The sequence below is a fragment of the Onychostoma macrolepis genome, chromosome 02, assembly GCF_012432095.1.
Source record: "Onychostoma macrolepis isolate SWU-2019 chromosome 02, ASM1243209v1, whole genome shotgun sequence".
NCBI lineage: Eukaryota > Metazoa > Chordata > Actinopteri > Cypriniformes > Cyprinidae > Onychostoma > Onychostoma macrolepis.
The window spans coordinates 8,201,576-8,224,213 of record NC_081156.1 but is presented as its reverse complement, the minus strand read 5'-3'; the positions used below and the strand labels follow the sequence as shown (position 1 = coordinate 8,224,213).

The following is a 22,638-nucleotide window of genomic DNA, read 5'->3' as shown; positions in this document are numbered from 1 at the left end:
TAAATAGTGAGGAAAATCCTTCTATACTAAGAACTACTGTATAAAGGTTCATAATTAATATGAATAATACATAATGTATAATTCATTCTAGAGTAAAGGTCATGGTAACCAACTAGTAATGACTCAAGTATCACCAAATTCTTCAGAAGGAATTATTAATTATTTGGATCAATATTCTAAAGTGAATAACATGATAATGACTGAAATCATTGTAAGCTTTTGAGGGTTTTGTGAAATATTGGATAGTAATTATTCAAGTGGTACTACATCCTTCTAAAGGTTAGGTAGGTAGGTATTCTAACGTGAAGATCGTGGTAACTCCTAGTAATTACTGAAGTCATTGTAAACTTTTGAGATTGTTGTTTGATCCTGGTTAGTAATTCATTATGCTAGATTAGGTAAGACTTAAATTATTACTAGTGGGTTACCATGATCTTCATTTTAGAATTAATTATTCATTATGCATAATTCACATTAATAATGAACCTGTATACAGTAGTTCTTAGGAGTTCTCCAGGATATATAAAAAATATAGTAGTTATTGATTATCTAGTGAACTACCAGTTTCAACTGAGCGGTATTACTTACTAAATCGTTAATCAGAGTTTCTTGTAAGGCAATAGTAGTTACTATTAACGACGGGACAGTATTCTAAAGTGTTACCAGACGGACAGCTAGTCTCACACTGAATGGGAGAAATTGAAATGCCCAACATGGTGGCTCTCTAAATAAACCCCACCTTACAACTAAAACAGCCAATCACAAATCTGGAAAATCAACACCGTGTCTTATAATAACCTTTGCTCCAAACTGCACAAGTGCAGTTGTAGTTTTTGTTCAATTATTGTAATGTCTGTTCAATAAAGCTCACCTGTCTGCTAATATCCAAGGCGTCAATAAATTTAACTGATTGTGATGCTATCAAGTTTGAAAGTGATTTTTATTCAATTATTCTATTTAATGATATATTTGTTTTCACATTTGATAAAGTTGCTGCCAAAAGAGTGCAACACTCAGGTTTCAGAAGTAAAAACTCTTTACATTTATTTTCTCAATAGGGAAATAGTTTTTAACAATAACTGATAAACTTTTAAAGGCAGGCCAGTTTTTAATTGATTGTATATGCTTTTGTTGAGCCCACCAATTTGCATTGATTAGCATATGTATTTGTAGCGGAATTTGTAGTGAAAAACTACATTACCCATGATGCTGTGCAGAACATTCCACCAATCAGAGAGTCGCAGTGCACTAAAAGAGATTCCATTCCAATGAAGCGCCGCAAAAGACATAATCGAGTCTTTCAAACACAAGATACAACCAATGATTTTAAAATAATATGTTTATATTTCTCCATCATTTTTAATTCAGTTCACGTTTGTTGATGTGTTATGGAATTGTCAGTCTTGTACTGTACCTTTGACTTTGTGTCTGAATTTCATTTACTTTTTTGCTTCAAAATGAAAGTTCTTTTAAGATCCATATGGGAAAAACTAATGGGAAAACTACTTCCGGAACAAGCGCCACTGAAGAAGTGGGCAGCACTAATGCACTCTATAGGATGCAAAGTGGAAACTTCTTTGGCAATTGGCTCAAGTCCAGAAAGACAGATAGAAAAATAACTCACCTGTTTTTCTATATTTGCGTTTCTACAGAGATGAGCTATGGCTGGTAGACAAAGCTCAATGAATAGTTTAAATGGAGCAGGATAGGATGCTCAGGAGACGGGAAGAGAGAGAGTGAGGAAGAGGAATAGATATGTCTCCTGAGACTGGAGCTGCTTTGAATATCTAATGACACTTTGGCTTTAACATGGGCGGCACTGAACACACTCAGACTGCGGCACACATTCAGATACACACTCAGAACAACACTGTCAAACGCAAGATAACTCCAATATTTCTGAATTGTTAAACTGATGAGAAGTTCATTAATTTGTAACACTGATAAACACTAGCAGAAGCCGGAGATCCTTCAACCTGTCATGCCAGAAATTATGTGTTGTGTTATGAACTGTGGTTGGACATTTTTTTCCAGACTTTATAGACTTTACCTTCCCATTAAGCAATTTTTGTCATTGCAGAATACTTCACACACACTGATGGCCTAAAGCTGGGGTGACTCCATAAACCTCTAAATTCCAAAATAGATTGTCATCACATGCTAAACCCAGTGCCAAGAGTGGAAAGCTGAACCAGTTGAACCTGCTCGCAAATCATACTGAATGATTAATTTATGAACTGAACTTATTCGATACCTGAAATGTGGTGTGCAGCAAAGACAATATCTGTATCTGTTGTAATGATAAACATATTGATATCTGTATTCAGACAAATCTGGAAGTCTAGAAGTTCAAACTACACTGAAAAAAAGTGTGCAAAATAAAATTCTGAATAAGTTATTAAATATGGGTAATTGCACAGAGAAATTCTGGCATATTATATGCACCTTCTAAAAGTAGCTAACATACTTTGAATTTACTATGATTGTGTGTCCACATCTGTACAGTGTACTTTGTGCACAACTGTAAATAAATGTTAAAAAAAATTCAAAAAAAAAAAAGTGCATCTTCTCTGCTGCTGTAGCAGTTTTAAAGTACATAAATCAACTAGCCTGTTTTAATTGATTTGAACATTTTACAAATGTTAACACTTTTTATAAAGTATGTTGTCATCACATATACATGCACACTTTAATTGATTTGGTAGTGAAATCTTTTGATAGAATATGAATGTTGCTAACAAATTGAAATATTTGCTCATTTTCAATTGCAATCATGCATATTTAATGTGTACATGTCTCATAATGTATATTTAAGCTCTCTGTGTGCCAGTCACATTAGTCTCCTCTCTTCTTAAACATGCACTCAAGCACTAGAATGGAGAATATGAAATTGAAACAAACTAAACTATAGCACTTTAAGATTGGTACCTTCAATACACTTAAAAGTAGACAGGAGTACTTACACTTTTACTGGAGTAATATTTCATAAGTGTGTCTGCACTTTGATTTGTGTATTTCATACACTGCATTAACTTTTATCAATAAAGCTCTCGCAAATGGATCCTCAGCCTGTGGGTTCATCAGATCCATTACACATTTAAACAGTTTCCCAAACCTTACTCAGGTGTTCTGTATTAGATTCATTTTATTTCACTCTCAAAAGATACTGGGAGGAGTTCAGTGAAATTTGCCTGCTGATAAGGCTGTTTATTTGAATGACTTGAACAATGTTTCATTTAAAATTTCAAATGTAAGAATTGTTAGATAAACTATGATTTTTAGTTAACCTTGGAAACAGTTCACCCAAAAATAAACACATACTCAAAATGTACCTCGGCTATCCAAGAGGAGTTTGTTTGTTCATGGGAACAGTTTTGGAGAAATGTAGCATTACATCACTTGCTCAGCAATGGAGGCTCTGCAGTGAATGGGTGCCGTCAGAATGAGAGTCCAAACAGCTGATAAAAACATCACAATAATACACACCACTCCAGTCCATCAGTTAACATCTTGTGAAGACAAAAGCTGTGTGTTTGTCAGAAACAAATCCATCATTAAGACATTTTAAAGTCCATGATACATAATAATGCTTTCTCCAGTGAAAAAGACCATGCCCTGGTGTCCTTCACATCAAAATCCACCCACATATATATATTTTTTAGAGCTATTTAGGACTGTTTTCACTTGTAAACAGTGCTTGATCTGTGCAGATTTCTCACCTGATTCAGACAAGATTACTTTTTCACTGCAGGAAGAATTATTTTGAATTATAGACTTAGACATTATAACCGGAAGCAATGGTTTGAAATTAAAATCATCTTACTACTCGGATTTTTTTCTTACAAACAGTTTGTGTCTTCTCAAGATGTTAACTGGTGCACTGGAGTGGTGTGGATTATTGTGATGTTTTTATCAGCTGTTTGGACTCTCATTCTGACGGCACCCATTCACTGCAGAGCATCCATTGCTGAGCATGGAATGACACATTTCTCCAAATCTGATGAAGAAACAAACTCATCTACATCTTGGATGGCTTGAGGATGAGGACATTTTCAGTATATTTTCACTTGTGGGTGAACTATTCCTTTAATCCTCACTGGTGCAACCTACCCTTAATAATGAGCAACAAACCTAAAAAGGAGATTATGTTTTAAATATACGAGCAGGGAAACGTGCCTCACAACAGTTTACAATTCCACAGAAAGTATCTGTTAAAAGCCTGTGCTGGTGACCTTGAGGAGCTGTATCGCTGAGCGTTTATGTGGAGATGGACAGCTGTTGCATTTCCAGCCTCCCTGAGGACAGCAGCGGCTGAAGCGACAGGATGCTGAAACCAGCCGCAGAAACTCAATCCTCAGCCGGGCCGGAGCCAGAACCCCACCGACGCTGAGAGCTTTCAGGGGTAATCATTCCTATCCCAGCCCCTCTGGGGAGCGTTCCTACCATCCACCCCAGGGATGCAGCGCTTCAGCCCCTCACCAGCGTTCGCAGCCCGTCAGGTTAAGGTCAGGATGAGGAATACTGGAGGGTGCAGGCGTTCTTACTTTCCCATTCCTGTGGAAGACAGCAAGTCCTGCGGGACACATTCCTATAGCCATCTCTCTCTCTCTCTCTCTGCAGTTCTGCATTAGCACGATCAATAGTCCAATCACATCAGGGACACGGGTGGATCCATCGGCCCATTCCCATAACGCAATGCAGTGGTCATGGCTTAAGTGCACAGAGAGGTGTTAAAGCTCCTCTGGTCCGGGCCGAGACGACGGCAGCCATTGATCGAGGCGACACGTGACGTCTCTTACTGCCTCTGTCTTTGTGTCTCATTCTCTAATGAAAATCGGAAATTTGTTTCACACACCCTTAGTCGGGGTTCCCTGTAGCACTGGTCAGGAAATATATCAAATATATTCTACCTGATATAAGGAGCACAACAAAATATTACAAAGACATCATGTCTTTATTGCATTGTCTGTTCTGGCAACACACACACACACACGACACACAAACACAAGTTTAGGCCTGGATTTCAATAATACTTTAATGTTGAATGACTGTGTGTGTGTGTGTGTGTGTGTGTGTGTGTATGTATATATATATATATATATATATATATATATATATATACATATACACACAATCATTCAACATTACAGTATTAATAAATGTTATATATATATCTATATATATATATAAATATAAACATATGAGTATCAGTATTGGAATCAGTGATACTGGCCTTCATTTATAGTAGATGCCATTGAACAAACATTTAAAATATCGAATATTTAAAATATCGTCTTTATGTTGTTTCCACATTGAAGATTTAATGTAAGATTTAATCAAATTACAAATTAATTGCAAATTTTAAAGGTCATTGGTTTTCATATCACTGAGGTACTATTATAGCTTTTATTAATCTTTTACATTTTAATTTTAAGTTTTTGTCATTTTATTATGTATTTTGTCATTTTAAGTAGTTTTTTATGTTTATAATATGACTATACTTGCGACTGCATAGTTTTTTTTAATGAATTTTTATTTCATTTTTAGTTTTAGTACATCAAGTTAAACTAAATGAAAATGTGAAATGCTGCTTTGGCAACTAGCTGAAATAAAAAGTTTTGTTTCTCTCACTCTCTCTCTTTGTGTGTGTGTGTTTGTTTGTTTTTCTTTCAGTTTTAGTTTTAGTTAACTATAATAACCCTGTTGGTTTTGTCTAACAAATCTGTCACCGGATGAATCTGTGGTTCCTGAACTGTCTGTAAATTACAACTTTCAGTGATTTGTGACTCAAAATGAACCACGAGCTGTAACTGTGTTTTGTTCTCTTAAGACTTGCAAGACTAAATCAGTCTAATTATTGAGCATGTCATTTGTGAAGAAAATGAAGCTGAATGAGTGTGTTCAAGCTTTTTCTGCTGAATTGAATCTGTGAAAATGTTGGAAAGAGGGAACGCAAGCTCCTCATCGCAGCACAGCTTTAATATCAGACTCATTTGAAGAAGCAACTAATTTAATCATTCACGTTGAGCTACTTCTAAACCTGCTTTCACCTGCACACTTCTCTGCTCTTCTTCAGATATGCACCGCTCCCAAATGACTATTACATTCTTCTTTTTGGCCTCCACAGGGAGCTCATTTAAACCACCGTCTCAAGTACTGAACAATTAAGACTTATTTGTCAGAGAAATGGGGGTTTTTAATGAGGGGCTGCTCTGATGGCAGAAGTCAGCAGAGGGAGTCGCTGATCAAATCCAACCAAATCAATTACACACAAGTACTGAATTACAAAAGTCCAATCTCCAACCAAGGGACCAAATCAAAAATGTTTGCATATAAGTTTATATCAAAGCAACAAACTGCAATAAATATAAGGGATGCAAATGATAATGAAGCAACATGTGCTGCATCTAAACATGAGTCAGATCTGAGCATCATCTACATCGTGTTAAAGACACAAAGAAGAAATTTGAAGAATGTTGGTAACCAAACAGCTGACGTTAGTCATTGACTTCTATATTCTGGAAAAAAAATAGTATGAGAGTCAATGTCTACCGTCAACTGTTTGGTTACCCACACTCTTCAAAATATTGTCTTTTATGTTCAGCAGATGAAAAAAACACTCAATATAATAATACAATTTCAATATAATAATATAAAGAAACTCAACATAATCATTTTCAGTTTTGAAATTGTCTATCGGCACAAACTTGATCAAAATGCTCATTTGCCTTCTTTTTAAGATCACTATTTTATACTTCATGCAATGGTATGTAGTAATAAATAAATAAATGTTAATATTATGTTTAAGTTCAAGTATATTTTTGATACAATATTGTCAATATGGACAGTTTTTCACCATTTTGCCAAGCATTGCATCTCCTGATCAACACAGTGGTGTTTTGTTGCTGAATGATTCAGCATTTATGAACGAATCGGGTGAGTCAGTGATTCAGTAAGCCATTCATAATTGCTAAAGTCGAAACTGCATATTTGTACACTACTCTTACTATTTTTAGCATATTTTTATGGCAGAAATAGTAGTATTAGTAGTATGCTAGTATGTGGTTCAGAAATCAACAAGTCGCTTGCTTCATTCCTGAATGAATTGGTTGAGATAGTGAATGAGTGACACACCCATTAAGGCCAGTCACCACCTACTGCTGGATTTACTTTCATATTTAAATATAATTTTATAGTTCTATATTTAGTACATCTTATATTTAAAACATTAATCTCATAAGCAAATGTAACTGCCGTGTAAATGCATTCATGGCATCTCTGAGCTGCGTAAACAATCTGTGTAAATACATCTAAATCCACTTCAGATGCAGCTTCTGTGCCACTTCTGCAGTGCAAAGATGGATTTTGTTGATACTGATTTCATTTCATTGAAATCAGTCCTACAGTATTTTATTATTCTAATTGCATACATTTCATAAGGTTAGAAAATTCGCCTTCATAAAAGTTCAAAAATGTCAATGGAAACCAATTTAAGAGGGAAAATGTTGTCACTTTATGTAAATGTTGATTTTTTTTCCTCCACTGGTTTAGGATTATTTTTCAGTTTTTGTCCTGGATTCACGAATCCCGCAAAGTTTCCTCCTTTTGGAAAGCAGCTTGTGCAATTATTTTTTTTCTTTTGCACAGTTTAAAAGCTCTCTGTTGTCTGTTTGACTCATGCATAATGCAATGTTGTGTGTGTAATTTAAAGAAGCATCTAAATGGCATGGTCATTATTTACCTGTGAGGTGACACTGATGACTCTTGTGTGGGGTGAGAGTGTTCAGGGGCTCAAACACCTGCTCTTCCTCCTCCTCTTCCTCCTCCTCAGGACAGATGTGGCTCCTCAGATGGCCTTTCCCTTCATCCTTTGACTCAATCTCTGCAGCAGCAGCGTCTGGATCTGAGGGACCAAGCGCAGCAGGACGAGAGATGATCATCAATAGTTTAAGATCTATTCTCACATTATCCCAGTAGACAAGCAGACGTATTAAAACAACATTTCCAGAGATAATTTTTGCTCAAGCAATAATTGTATTGACTGCTCTTGCATTTCTTTTTATTAGCAAAAAACATTGATTTTGTTCAGTATGACGAGGCAACTGAAGGTAATTGTATCTACCAGGCACTGTTGCAGACAAATTGTCACGGATTGGCCTTTGAAAACAACAATGCATTCTTGTTGCAATGCATTTGATAATGTATTAAGGAAGAGGAGAAAGAAAAGCTCCATGTGTTTGAGTGGCTGTTCGTCTCAAACGTCAATGCTGTTCAGGAATGGTAGATCACATACGGGATAATGTACTATAGGGCTGCATGATGAGTCGTATTTTAACCATAGTCACGATTTCTGCTTCTCTCCATTTATTAAGCATAATCGTCTGTGATATTTGCCAACTGGTTTTTTATCCTGAAATGTTTCATTTTAATTTGGCATTTGCACCAACTTGCATTGGTAACAAGCCTCCACAAGCCTTCATGGCTGCGGTTGCCAGATGTCAGGAGATTAAATCCCCCAATCAGAGCTTTTAAAATTCATACATTTTCTGGCCAAGTAATCTTCCCAACCTGGCAACCATGTGCAAAAGCACTGATGAGCTGAAAACACCGGCAAACATGTATGTTGGAGTTCAGCGATCTCTGTTGCGATATTCTGCACAAAAATAAAAGTGTAATACAGCCAGTCTGTTTTCTTTCTCGGTTGTTTGCACTGTTTGCTGTAACTAAATCTGGGAGCAAACCATGCAAGTCGATGTTCTCTGGATTTGTGCTTGCATGAAAATGCAAAAATAAAAAATAAATAATGTCAATAATCCTGAAAAAATAATCTTTATATTTAATATTATATTTTATATTTATACTTTATATTTTATTTTTATATTTTTGAGCAAAATAATCACGATGAACCCTTTTTACCATTATCACACAGTCCTAATGTACTGTTGGTCATTATCACAAAATAAACCAGAGGAGGTGATCAGGACCACAATGGGAATATCCCCCTGCTCAATATTATTATTGTGCTCAAGAAACTTCAATATACATATTTCAAGTCACTGGAGGAACCACTGACCATTCCAGTCTCTATTGATGGATTTTATTTTGCAAGAGAACTGTCCATTTTAGAAAACTTGACCAGCATGTAGGAATCTGATGCACACAAACAGTACAGTCTACAATCAGCCTGTAAAAAGCTGCCAACCAGATTTGGCGGGGCACTAACAGCATGTTGAATTTATTAGTTTTGTACTCATTATCTTATATCAAGGTCTCTCTGAACAAGATACAGACAAGTGCTAATACTGTGCCAAATCTCATCTTATACTTCCATATTGGTAGAAAACCACCTTTCATCGAGGAGAGTGTCCCGCAAGGACAAGCACCCTTAAAGAAGGCTCTTCTCCCAGCCAGAAACAATTACAAGAAAAAAGTTGAAATTCTTGACACAGTGTTTCAAAAACGTGGCGCAAAAGACACGAGATGCGTGTACAATGGTCATACATGTCCGTCTAGCACACTTACATAGAAAAACAATGGAAAAGTAGCGCATTAGAATGGAAAAATGTGTTCTGTGTGAACAGCCCTTAGAGTAATAGTATATACTCTTAAGCCAGTAATATGGACCCTTTTGATACTAAAATAAATGCATCAAGGAGTTAAAGCAATTGAATCTTCATCAGACTCAATGGCCTCTTCAACTATTGGTTCACTCTTTCCATCAGGGCTCTAAGAATCTGTTCCTCAAGGATCTATCTAATGGCTCACTGTCTCAAAGCACAACAATAGCAATAGCTTTTCAGTAACATGTGGTGTGATTCAGCTTCTTGATAGATGGTGTTTAATTTTCTATTTATTCTCTCGCATGGCAACTAATACAACTCAAATACTCTCCAGCAAGAGAAAATCCAACTATTTCTGCACACATCTCGTCACGTCTTCTTGGCAAATTGGTTCACTGGCACTCAGAAAAATGATTCTAGGTTTCCTGCTTCCTTCTACTATTTCACCACAGTCTGATGAAATGATATTTGATATAGCCTTGAATAAAATTACATAATCCTTTAAAACGAGTTGACAGCAGAAGTCACACAGAGCAGAATGAAATGTTATATCAAATTAAATAAATGAGCTGACTGTGTTTGATCATAAATACAATAGAATCAACTGATTAATTCCATGAATTAAACTTTCATAGAATAATTAAGGATTTGTAAACATTTGTATGTCTGTAAAGTTGTTAATTCGTTTTAGAAGTCAATACTGTAAGTTGTAGTGTCTGTAGTGCAAATGTAAGTAAATGTGGCAGAACCGCATTTTACATAAAATACTCATGAATACCCATGCAGTCACGTTGCATGATGGATGTTGCAGTTAAAGTTTATACTACATACATAACGGTTTATTTAGGTGAATAACAAGTCAAGCATAAGCAAGCTGTGAACAAACTCATCGAAAGATGACCTGCACCAAGCTATTATTTTAAGATTATTTTCAACCTACCAGCTGTAAGGTTTGAACTTTAACAATCCTTCTGCAAGAATCCTCTAGAGACGCTGTCATTGATGTGCACTGCAGTGAGACAGATCAATAACGGGACGTTTGAGGATTTGACCGCTCTCCTGGAATACACACGAGCCACCGCACAAAGCAGTGCAGTGAACATTACTGAACTCGCTAAAACACAAGCATTTAGACAATCTCCTTGGTTCTCCTTTTATAGCATAAAGTCACACTCTGAAACCTGCATTGCTTTTCATGTAACAAACTCTGTCTCCAACAAGACTAACGTACACAGATCTCACACTGTCCTGTCCTGCTGACAAGGAGATCTTTAAAGACACACTTCTGTCGAGTGTCACTGGTAATGTCATTTATTCTACTGTCACAGAGTCTAATAAACAAGAGGTAATGTGCGGTCAGTCATTATCACATAATAAACCATAACAGGGTGACCATGACCCAAAACCGGAAGCAAACTCTACCTTTTAAAGAAAATATAAAATGCAAATATATATTCCAAGGAAACAGGCTGTGTAGTGAGCAGAGCTTGAAAAGTGTGTGCTGCTTTATCAATACAGCAAATGCCATGAATAAGTGATTTCTCTTTCCCCTCCTTTATCTAATTCCTCCAGCAGCAAGTTCATTCTGTATATCGATCTTCTTTCTCTAATCGGCCATGTCTCTCTCTCACACACACACACACACACACACACACGCACACATACACGCTCACTCAGTCTAATTCACCCCTGGACTCATATTCTCTTCCAAAGTACAACACAAACCAGAGCAGTAAAAAAATAAAGGCAAGTTTTATAAGAGAGAGAGATGGTGAGAGATGTGTGTGGTTATAATGAGGCACAGGCAGAATACAGCTGAAGACCCTGATCCCAGAACAGCAGCATTACTTTAGAGACAATTCACTCATACACTGTTGCTTACTGCACATTATCAGCAAACTCTCTGTACACTTCTGCATTCTGCCTCGGTCAGCTCAGTAACATCTGCTGCAGCAGCGGAGGTCTTTTTCTCCCAATGCTGCTCGTGCTGTTAGGATGAGGAAATTACTTCTCACACTTTTTAAATAAGTTTCAAAAATGACGTGAATGACATCCATCGCTCTGTGAGACTTGATCACATGTATTGCCGTTTAAGGGTAAATGGATGACATGAAGTATAATGCACTGGAAGTAAACATGAATGAAAACTCTTGTATGTGAAGAACAGCATAATTTAATTGCCTGTAAAGACTATAGAACAATTCCATATAAAACAATAGTGGATTTACTGTAAGATCAAAATTTGACATCTAATGTTAAAATATATGTTTTAATGCATGATTTTTTTCTCTCCCTTTAAATACTTCAAGAATAATTTATTTTATTTATTTAAAATAAATAAAAGATCAGTTTCATGTCTATCCTTGTATTGTTCAACTAGTGGAGGTTGATGTGGGATCTAGAAAGTAAGTAATTAATACAATACAACACTTTTTAGAGAGAGTAATTAGTACAGTAATCTAATTACGCTGTTAAAGATGTAATTAGAAGCTATACCTTAAAAAAAAAAACTTCTACTTGATCTGAAAAATTGGATTTTATTCCAATCAAAAACATAACTGATCACCATTTCTAATAGCTTAATCCCAAATTTTTTTTATTTTCTGTAAATTTATCTTTTTCTTAACACTTTCAGCTTCATAAGTTTACATACCCCTTGCAGAATTTGCAAGATATTAATAATTTTAACAAAATAAGAGGGATCATAACAATGGCAGCACAATGCATTAAGAGTCGGGGGTGTAAACTTTTGAAACGTTTGGAAATTTGTGTAAATTTAGTCATTATTTTGCATTGTGGACTAGATGTCTGTTATGGGTAACAGCGTATTCAGAACAGTACTAAATAAAAATAGCATGCAATTTTTATGATCCCTCTTATTTTGTTAAAATGGTTAACATATTCTGCAAAAGGTAAAAGCATGGGTAGAACTGCATCTTTAAGTCCTGTTTTCTAACATCTTTTAGATCTGAAAGAAACAACTCTCAAACATGAAATATTACAGTTTGACCATTGCTGGCCTGAAATATCAGATGCTTTCATCATCCGTTGTACTGTATTTATGTCTTCACACCAGCGCCGCTGTTGTGCTAACAGCTGACAGGCTCACAGGTACCATCATCCATATGAGCTTTAAAATAAACACACATGAGAGCTGACCTTTACATGAGACAAATGAAGCAGCAGATCCGCTGGACTCACTCATGACCTGATTACTGCTCACCGCCGCTGAACGCCACATGCATGACAGGAGGCATTCATCTACTGAACCACCACAGCTCACATCCACTCCTACACGTCCATATAACAGCACAAAGAGCTGCACTGCCACGTGCAAATCAGATATATACATTATCCATCTGGGTTGACTTTCATGGCACACAGAAATGAGCAGGGAAACATTAAGGTATAACATGAACACATAATGGATCTCTGAAAAGTGAAGATGATCTCTGGGACACATTTGTAAAAGTGCTGGAATCTTATAAGTGCTAGCTAAATTAATTACATTAAAATTCAGTATGATGCTAATACGTTTAACAACTGCTGCTGATAGCTTTAGTCTCACATTCTTTTTACTTTTCTTCAACTGAAAAGGTCAATATTAGCTGGAAAAAAAACACATGGATGCAAGCTTCAACAGGCTCTTGCAGTGCAAATGCAGACTAACAGACCTGCTGCTCTCAGATATGTCATTAATAATAATCAAACACAGCTAATGAATGAAACACACTCACTGTTTTTGTCTGGATAACTTTAGTTATAGTAAGTCATAGAATTATGACTTAAGTGCATTGAGAACCTTCACGGTTTCTGGTGTATTGCTTCAAATTCGTTTGTTTAATACATTTTTAATTACTTGCATACTTAATTGAAAACTACTTGAAGTTTACATGCCATTGTTTTCACTTATTGATAATGAATAATTTGCATCAAAATATAAAATTGAAAATAGTTAAAAAGTTCAATGAATTAAATGACGTTTTCCTGAATTCATTGGTATCATGAAATTTCACTGAGCATGTTTACATCACTTTCTGAAGCCAATTATCGGCATCGTTAGTGCAGATTTAAGCGCAACTAGATGGAGCAAACATTTTGCAGCAAAGAAAGAGGGAAATATATCCCATAAGCAGACTCTTTCATGACTCAGAAAATGATAAAAATGTGTTCTCATCTCGTGCAGCAGAAAGTGGTTTAGTCAAAATGCTGCATTTATAACTGCATGAGAGGATAATATATGAGCTGTAAGTTTCCCGCTGACATGTTGCAAGCTTCATTTAACATCACAACTGACAATGTATGGAATACTCGGAGTCAGATACGCAAATTATTATATTTTGATGTCACTAAAGGGAAATAACCTGATTTATCAATTAAGTCATGTAAACGCAGCTTACTAGTATTGTCGGGTTACTGATGTGCATGTAAACGGGGAAAACTGGTTATTTTAATAAGCTGATATTTGTGAGTTATCAGCTTACTGGTGTACATGTAAACATGCTCATTGTTATTGGTACAATTACTGACATTTTGGTACAGAGACAACTCAATAAAGAACACATGCATTCTAGTAATGCATTCTGTTGAAAATAATATCTTTGAGGAATGAATGAATTCATTCCATGCTCAAGAAACTGCATTTGAATCTGTTTAGTATTTGTGTGTAAAGGTCAGTGATGGGAATAATGGCGTTATAAATAAACGGCATTACTAGCGGCGTTATTTTTTTCAGTAACAAGTAATCAAACGAATTACTGTTTCCCCGTTACAACGCTGTTACCGTTACTGACAATAAAATGCGGCGTTACTATAATTTATTATAATATTATTATCATTTTATTTTTCAGTGGACGCACAGTGGAGCTGTATTTGACGTACCGTAAATTCTAGTGTGAAGTCGCATGGCTCGCCGTCGCTTTGTCTCTCACGCGCTAAGAAAGATACAAAGCGAGATAGTCTTTCATAACGTGCAGAATTGACGCGCTACATGTAAACGATATCCTTTGTTGTATTTTCCTGTCAAAATAACGGAGTTCCTTTGGAATTCTTCAGCTTGTATCTAATAATTTTTTTCTAATTACTAAAGTTCTATCATCATATAATGCTAAATTATCATAATATCAGATTATAATGCTTGACTGACTGATGCTAAGTGTCAGATATTTAAAAAAAAAAAAACTGTGCCATTTTACAAATATAAGCTTTATATATGTAATTGGTTGAAAATATTTACAATAATATATTGATATATATATTGTGTCTCTCACATTGTTCCACAGAAATATTAAAATAGATTAGTGTAATGTTTTATAATAATAAGTTATTATATTTAGTGTCCATTTCATTAATTTAATATTGGAGGCACCCAAGTTATTTGACACATTTGAACTTTTTTTTTTTTAAAGTAATGCAATAGTTACTTTCCCTGGTAATTAGTTACTTTTATAATGATGTAACTCAGATTTTAAAATGGATTTTTTATTTTTACCAACGATCGTGGTACTGAATATCTGGCCCCAGCGGAACCACACAGTTTCCTTATATTGCTTTGAAGTGTCTATGGAAATTCTCTGACAGTTTGAAACAACATTTACCTTTGCATCAGCTGATTTAGATGTTTTAAACCTCAATCTGTATGTAAATCATGCACCACATAGCTTTTACAAATGCACAGAGCTTTCACTGCTGAAAGAACAGAACCGGTTAAACCAGCAGATTGCCCGTGGCTCTGTTGCTCTTCTGACACATTGTCTTCTACTGTCACTGAGAAAGAGAATTTTACCATTAGCTGATGTCCTTTAAAGCCCACAGCAGAAAGACCCACTCTCACTCTAACTAAAATTGTATACACATATATGTGTGCAAATAAACAAACAAACAACAAAAAAACCCTCCTCTTCTGTGCAGAACTACTTCCTTACACCACGGATTCAAATCTCAGTTTGACAGTTAAACAGCTGAGACCAAGCCTTCGTTACTAATTCGAAAACGGCACTTTAGAACTAGTAACGAAGGAACGTTAAGTTGCTTCATTAAAAGCTTGTAGTACTGTATTAAAAGCAGTGTATTATGTGTAGTAGTGTATTATGAGAGAGAGATTGACTGAGCAAGTGTGATTACCTGCATCTGATACAGCATTCATTCTTCAGCTCAATCTCATATTCACAATAAAACATTAGTTTGAATGGAAAGTGATATCTTTGTCGTAATATCCTTTCATCTGTTAAGGGTGATTTCTGATGACGGTGCTGGTCAGTGCAGCTGTTGGCGGTCATTGAAAGAAAAAAATAACTTCCTTGTTTACAACCCTATTTCAGTCTCTTTCAATATAAAAGTCTTTATTGCTGACTCACTCTTAAAAACAGTCTCTTGTCGCCATCTAATGGTGGAACAAAAATCACCATCACTAAAACACAGACCATTTCTACACCAAATACTATTAATAAATAATACAATTATTCATATAAAATATTATTTCTTGAACAATAGTTATAATGAACAATAATACCCATTATAAGAAGTTTGTACAATTACAAATAAACACCAGCAAACAATTCAGTCAAAAGTACAAAGGCAGAGCTCTCATATAGCATTACAGTTATATACAAATTTAAAGTTATGAAACTTAACTTTGCCTTCAGCCAAAACTATTTGCTCTGGAACATATTAATGAGACCAAAGGTTGTCTGTTGGATATACCCAAAATTAATTATATCTCATGATTATCCACTATAGAGATATCAGAACATTCCATAGTATGTATCTAGCTAAGTCATAAAACTCTAGATGGTGCAGGTCTGTCCTTTACATGCAATGAGCTGGCAATCACATAATTTACTACATGGTGCAAGCTGATTGGCCTCTGCTTATTCTGCAGCCAATGAGATTAGCTTGCTCAACATTTAAATGTTCACTGTAACCCTCCACCTCCCCCAGCACCACCTGTCTAGATCTTCTACAGGATTTATATATGCCTATTCATCCAGCACAATATTGTAGCACAATAGCAGCAGCAGTGTAGCAGATCTAATCCACCATGACCAAATACACTGTCTTAACATGACACTGAACACTGAATTAACATGCTAAAACATTCAGAGAATTGTCATGATTGAAATATATACTCATTTTCTTAAACTTTTACAAATTCCTCTGTGGTTGAAATAATGTTGTGATTTAAGCTTAACAACTTTAAGCAAGTATTTTGCAAGGCGGTTACAATTTAAGAATGGGAACAATTGTTTAAGAATGACCAATTGAAAATCCATTTTTGTTGACCACAAATTTGAGGATGCAATCCCCTAATGGTGCTTCCTTAGTGGATATGGTGATTACGGTTGCTTTGGTTAATGTGATTTCTAAAAATTATCGTAAATTTTTTTATGTAATGTACAAATGGCAACTTTCCAGCCAACATGTAGCATACAAATAACCCACATTCAGCCTACAAACATAAAACAACGTTATATGCCAATAAAGCGATTTTTACAGGTACCAGTGTTCCTCAAACAGACTTTGCGCTGCAAAATGTGTCTGTCACTTCATTAGAGACTCATTCTCTACCCATTAAAAAGGAAATGTTCCTCCTGTATGCCAGGTGTGGAGAACTAAATGGATTTTTGAAGCGCAAGGAGAACAAAGACTCCCACCTGCTTCATGAGAAATGAGGCTTTCTGGGAGAAGACTTCAGCTCTACCCCTGCGGTCTCCATTATACCTCCACTATCTGCACTTTCATTTCCTGGCACAGAGGAAAGGGACGCCTGACGAGACCTCCCCGCTGGTCTCTGGCACTGACTGACAGCGCACAACGCTGCTTTGAAAAGCACCTTTAAAAAGAAGTCCTCCATCTGACACAATTAAGCTGAAAGGCCAATAGTTGTACAAAGACAGACTTTCTGCTCAAGCACAAAGATACAGTAAACTTCCGCCAAAATAATCCAAAACTGCAAAATCATCATTTGACTGAGTTACTTGCCATTTAGCAGATGTGATTCAAAAGCAACTGTATGCCAGACAGTCTTCCTAGAGTATACTGAAGAGTCTGGCAGTATATTTCATACTCTAGGGCTTATAACTGACAGACTGGAGAGCTGGATAAATTATAATTGTGCTCTTTGGCTCACCCCTATTGTAAACTAAAATAACTACCTTTGCATCCCAGATCTTTAAATATTAAAGGGATAGTTCACCCAAAAATGAAAATTCCGGTATGAGTTTCTTTCTTCTGCTGAACACAGAAGAAGATATTTTAAATAATGTTGCTGACCGTTTCTGGTCCCCATTGACTTCCACAGTATTTATTTTATTATTATTATTTTATTTTTTTTCTTTCCATGAAGGTCAAAGGGAACCAATGAATGTTTGGTTATCCACATTTTTCAAAATATCTTCAATATTACAGGTTTGGAATGACTTGAGTAAATGATGACAGATTTTTCATTTTTGGGTTAACTATCCCTTTAAGTGTCTTTCATAATCTAGCAAGTACAATCCATTTAACATCCTGACAATTTAACTGCATCTATCTTGACTTTTACATCATGAATCATTTGTGTTGGTCAATAACCTATTTAAAACACACAAAAAAATGCATTGTGATTTATTAAAGTAACATACAGTATTCAAAAAACACATACATATTCATTTATGCAAACAAACTAGGTTATATGTGTGAACTACCGACAGCATGGCAGAAATGTTGTGGCACAGAGCATATCTGCATGACTCCTCAAGCGACCATCCATCAGGAGACTAGCTACTGTATTACTAACACTAGCCAGGATTTAATCTACCTATATTTAAGTGAATTTAGGGATGACAACAATAAGTACAAACATTAAGTAATGGTTCATTTGTGCAACAATGCATTTTTAAATAATACTCCAGTCTCTGTTCACTTATGGACATATTGTTTGTATTTCACTTGTTGTTGCATTCCAAGTTGCTTATATACAGTGAATGTTATTGTTCAATACATTTTCTGCAGTAGTTTATTGTATTCATCATTATTTTGTATCTTTTTATTTATTTATTTTAGTGCTGTCAAATCGATTAATCATGATTAATCACATCCAAAATAAAAATTTGTGTTTACATAATATGTGTGTACTGTGTATTTTTATATGTATAAATACACACTCATACATGCATTTTAATAAGCTGTAATGAATTATTAAATTATATCTCGTCAGGGCAACTGTAGATTGACTGAACAAAACTTTTATACAAATATTAATTAGCAGTGAAGCAACTGTGATTTTTTTCTAAGAAATAATAATACAATATGATTCTGAATTACTTAGGTTTTCTTTCTTTTAATAAGGTTTTCTTTTCTTTATTATGATATTAGGACAGATACAATGACATTTTTTATTTGTGCATGTGAATTTTTACTATATTGTTGAACACATTATTAGAGAGAACAAAAATACTGATCAGTCTATAAGAACTTTATAGACTGTGGATGAATACTTTTGATAAAGGAAATAAAATCAGAAATTACTGTTCTTAAAAAAATATATAGACACATGAAGCTTTTTGCTCCAAACATTCCCTTTCTGGAAAATCAGAAATTTCAAAAGACATTCATCAGCATCCTTCTCAAATGTATTGGATTTACCAGAGCTAGAGCTACTCTCTGACGTAAAACTCCTCAGACTTGACGTCACAGATGTGAAGAGTGTGATGGGGTTTTCAGAGGACAAAGGACACAATCACAGTGCCAGAACACAACTATATGAACGAGATCCTCATGAGGGTAAAAGCCAGACTGCATATGAAGTCAGTACATGTGAAAAAAGTACTAAAATAATATAATGATCCTCATTTAACCTCAAGGACAGCAATTATTTATGAAGTAAAATGTGATAATATTCTTAAATTGTATAGAATTTAAACTGCACTAAACTAATGACTGCTCTGCTTAATGGCTTTTAATATTCTCCAATGATAACCATCACAATTTATAACATCAAATACAAATAAAAAAATAAATTAAAAAATTTCATTTTTTCTTCACGGACTACTAACATGAACCTACAGTACATCTATGATCATTCTCTATGTTTGTTAACTTAAATGCATACAATACTATTAACTGTTTATTATTCAACAGGGAACAGTAAATAAACCTACAAACAATACAACTATGCAAACAGTACATTCACAATTTACTAAATATGTGATGCACCATCAAAAAAGAAAACGATATATTGCTAAATCATGACAAACGTAATCATGCACAGTTTAAATATAATGTATACAGTGCACGTATAATGTATATAATAATGCATACTGCAGCCGATCACTTAAAATGTTCAAACATTTCTGAAAAGATTAAAAAATAAGTCCCTTTATCAGTGAGTAAACTATTGAGCAATAATCTACAGTCAAAATATGTGCATGTGAAACATCACAGAGCTGTTTTTTACTGCTTTATGAACATTTCTGTAAAATGCACCTCAAAAAGCATCCAACTAATAAACATGAATAAAGGCAGTCTCATTTACGTCCATCAGGAGCTCTGTCTCAGAGACAGAGAGGAATGTGGCACAGCAAACACTGCAAACCATAGCCAAAGAGTGAGTGTGTGTGTGTGTGTGTGTGTGTGTGTGTGTGTGTGTGCACGTGTGTGTGATGCAGACGGGCAGCTCTGAGTAAATGTCAGCGTGAGAGGAGAAAGTGTTTGCATATGAGCGGATGATGTATGTCTTTGGCCTGTGGACATTTATTCCCTTAAGCAATAACACTGTCACCTTTGTCCAGCGCATTATATATTAAAATAAACTTTTGTAAAAAAGAAAAAAAAAAATATCTTCCCTGAGATCCAAACACACGGCTCATATGTATTTAAACTAGCTTGTGTCTCCATGACAGAGGACAGGATTTCACACACCCTCGCTGACCTCTGACACTTTTACAGGCTGACACATGACACTCCATCACACACATCACTCCGTCCACTGAGTCAGTAGAAGTCAGTAGAGTCAGTAGAGCTTTATCTGTATGAGCAGCGCAGGTAAGAAAGTCTGTGTGAGGTTTAATCTAATGAGCTTTAATGAATTCTTTACAGCTCAAACAGCAGAGCCTGGCACCAGTTACACAACATAATGGGTTAAAAAATTACCCAGGAATGAACAGTATAAACTAGTAAGATGTAAACCTTAAGTGCAAAGTTGCTTTAAATAAAAGTGCCAAATGCATAAAATTGCTTCAAATAGGAAACTGTTAAATGTTGCATTGTTACATTAATATCTATTCAAAAGCTTTGTCCTCCTATTTTCCACCTACTGGCACTACATAAGAGACTTAATAACAAACGGAACTCAATTAAAGCAAACTACATTCATCATAATATTATTTATACAGTTTATCTAATTCAAGTTTATTACCTGATTCCCTCATAAATTACAATGTGTACTTTATGCAAACAAATTAATTATGTCTACAAAAAAGAACTAAAAGAAAGCTAATGCAATGTAAAAACATAAAATGTCAAAATGTTTGATACAACTTACTCATTGTGTTTGTGTTGTTTTGCAACACTTCAGCTGTTATAGAAGTTGGATACGGGTCAGTTTAGTGGTATGGGTAGGTTTAAAAGAGGTAGCAGTAGGGTCAGCAGTGTTATTATAGATGCAATTACAGAAATTGTTTACAGATGTAGTTAGTTACATAAGTTAATGCACTTGCAGGCAGGTAATAGCAGCACAGAAGCATGCATGTACACAATAAGTATATACTGTGAATGAAATGATTATTTTAGCTGCTAGTAGGGTAAGATGGGAAGATGCCCTCCTTAAGAACAATGTCCATTTACTTTAAAATGATAACGATTAGATTGAGTTCAACATGTGTAGGACGATGATGCATCAACCAACATGCTATTTAAGGGAAATAGACAGAAACATCTGCTAATTTAGATGTTATAGCACAACGTGACATTAATATAAAATACTAAATAAGCTCTTCTATTTAAAATGTGTTTTGACAATTTAGCTGAATAATTGAATAACCGATGACAAACAAAGCAGAATCCCAAGTGAAAGAGATTCCTCTGAAAGGTACATTCATTCTATACAGGCATATGAATATATACTTATTTAGTTGCATGCAATTTAATTAAAGATATGTCTTAATTGCAATCACTCCATCAGCTTAGGTTTTAATATACATCTAAAATATACATCTAACTCATGGAATTATTGAATAATAACCTCATGAATTGCAATAAACATTACATTTAAAAAATAATAACACTAGTAACAACATGCTACTCAAGGCCTTCTGTGCCAAATCTGAGGGGCCATCTCATCCTAAGGGTCTAATTGTATCTTTTTACTTCAAAAATAAATAATAAATAAAATAAAATAAATCTATTAATCTTGCATGAATGTGTCCACAAATCCCTCATTAACAAAATATGGACTAAATCGTACATATGTTTAAATTCAGATAAAATAATGGTTACACTTTATTTTAAGGTGTCCTTGTTACAGTGTAATTATGCATTTAAATATTGAGCAATATTAATTAACTACATGTACTTACTATATGGTTAGGGTTAGGATAGGATTTGGCTTAGTGTTACTTAAATATAATTATGCATAATTAATTGTTATTTTAATAGTGAGTGCATGTAGCATGTAACAAGGACACCTTAAAATAAAGTGTTGACAAAATTAAGAGGAGCATAGCCATGTGTTTAGTTTAGATTTTGTGCAATCTATAATCAAGAGAGAGAGAGAAAAAAAAAACATAAAGACACTTAATATAAAGTGGGTCCAAGCATAATGTACCAGTAATTGTTTTTTTAATTATTTTGTGGAATTATAACATAGACAGCATTAGTTTACAGTGCTTATTCACAATGTCAGAATTATTTAATAAAACGGAATGCCTGTCTGATTGCAACAGACATAAATGAGTCATTTTTTCCTCAAAATTAATATATATATATATATATATATATATATATATATATATAAAAATCCTCTGTCTGATTCACTTGTGTGTTTCTTTACAAACATAAGTTATTAAATCCAATGCGACAAATGAAGAACATCATCATCGCC

At 34.9% G+C, this 22,638-nt stretch overlaps 1 protein-coding gene across 4 annotated transcripts in view; it reads right to left on the bottom strand.

Moving 5' to 3' along the window:
• LOC131527206 (zinc finger protein 521) overlaps window positions 1–22,638 on the bottom strand; it is a 114,962-nt gene that overhangs the window by 79,123 nt on the left and 13,201 nt on the right. For all 4 annotated transcript variants that reach the window (XM_058756142.1, XM_058756125.1, XM_058756133.1 and 1 more), the window contains exon 2: window positions 7,742–7,903. In XM_058756142.1, the coding sequence (XP_058612125.1) occupies window positions 7,742–7,903 (162 nt within the window). The remainder of the gene's footprint in view (window positions 1–7,741; window positions 7,904–22,638) is intronic.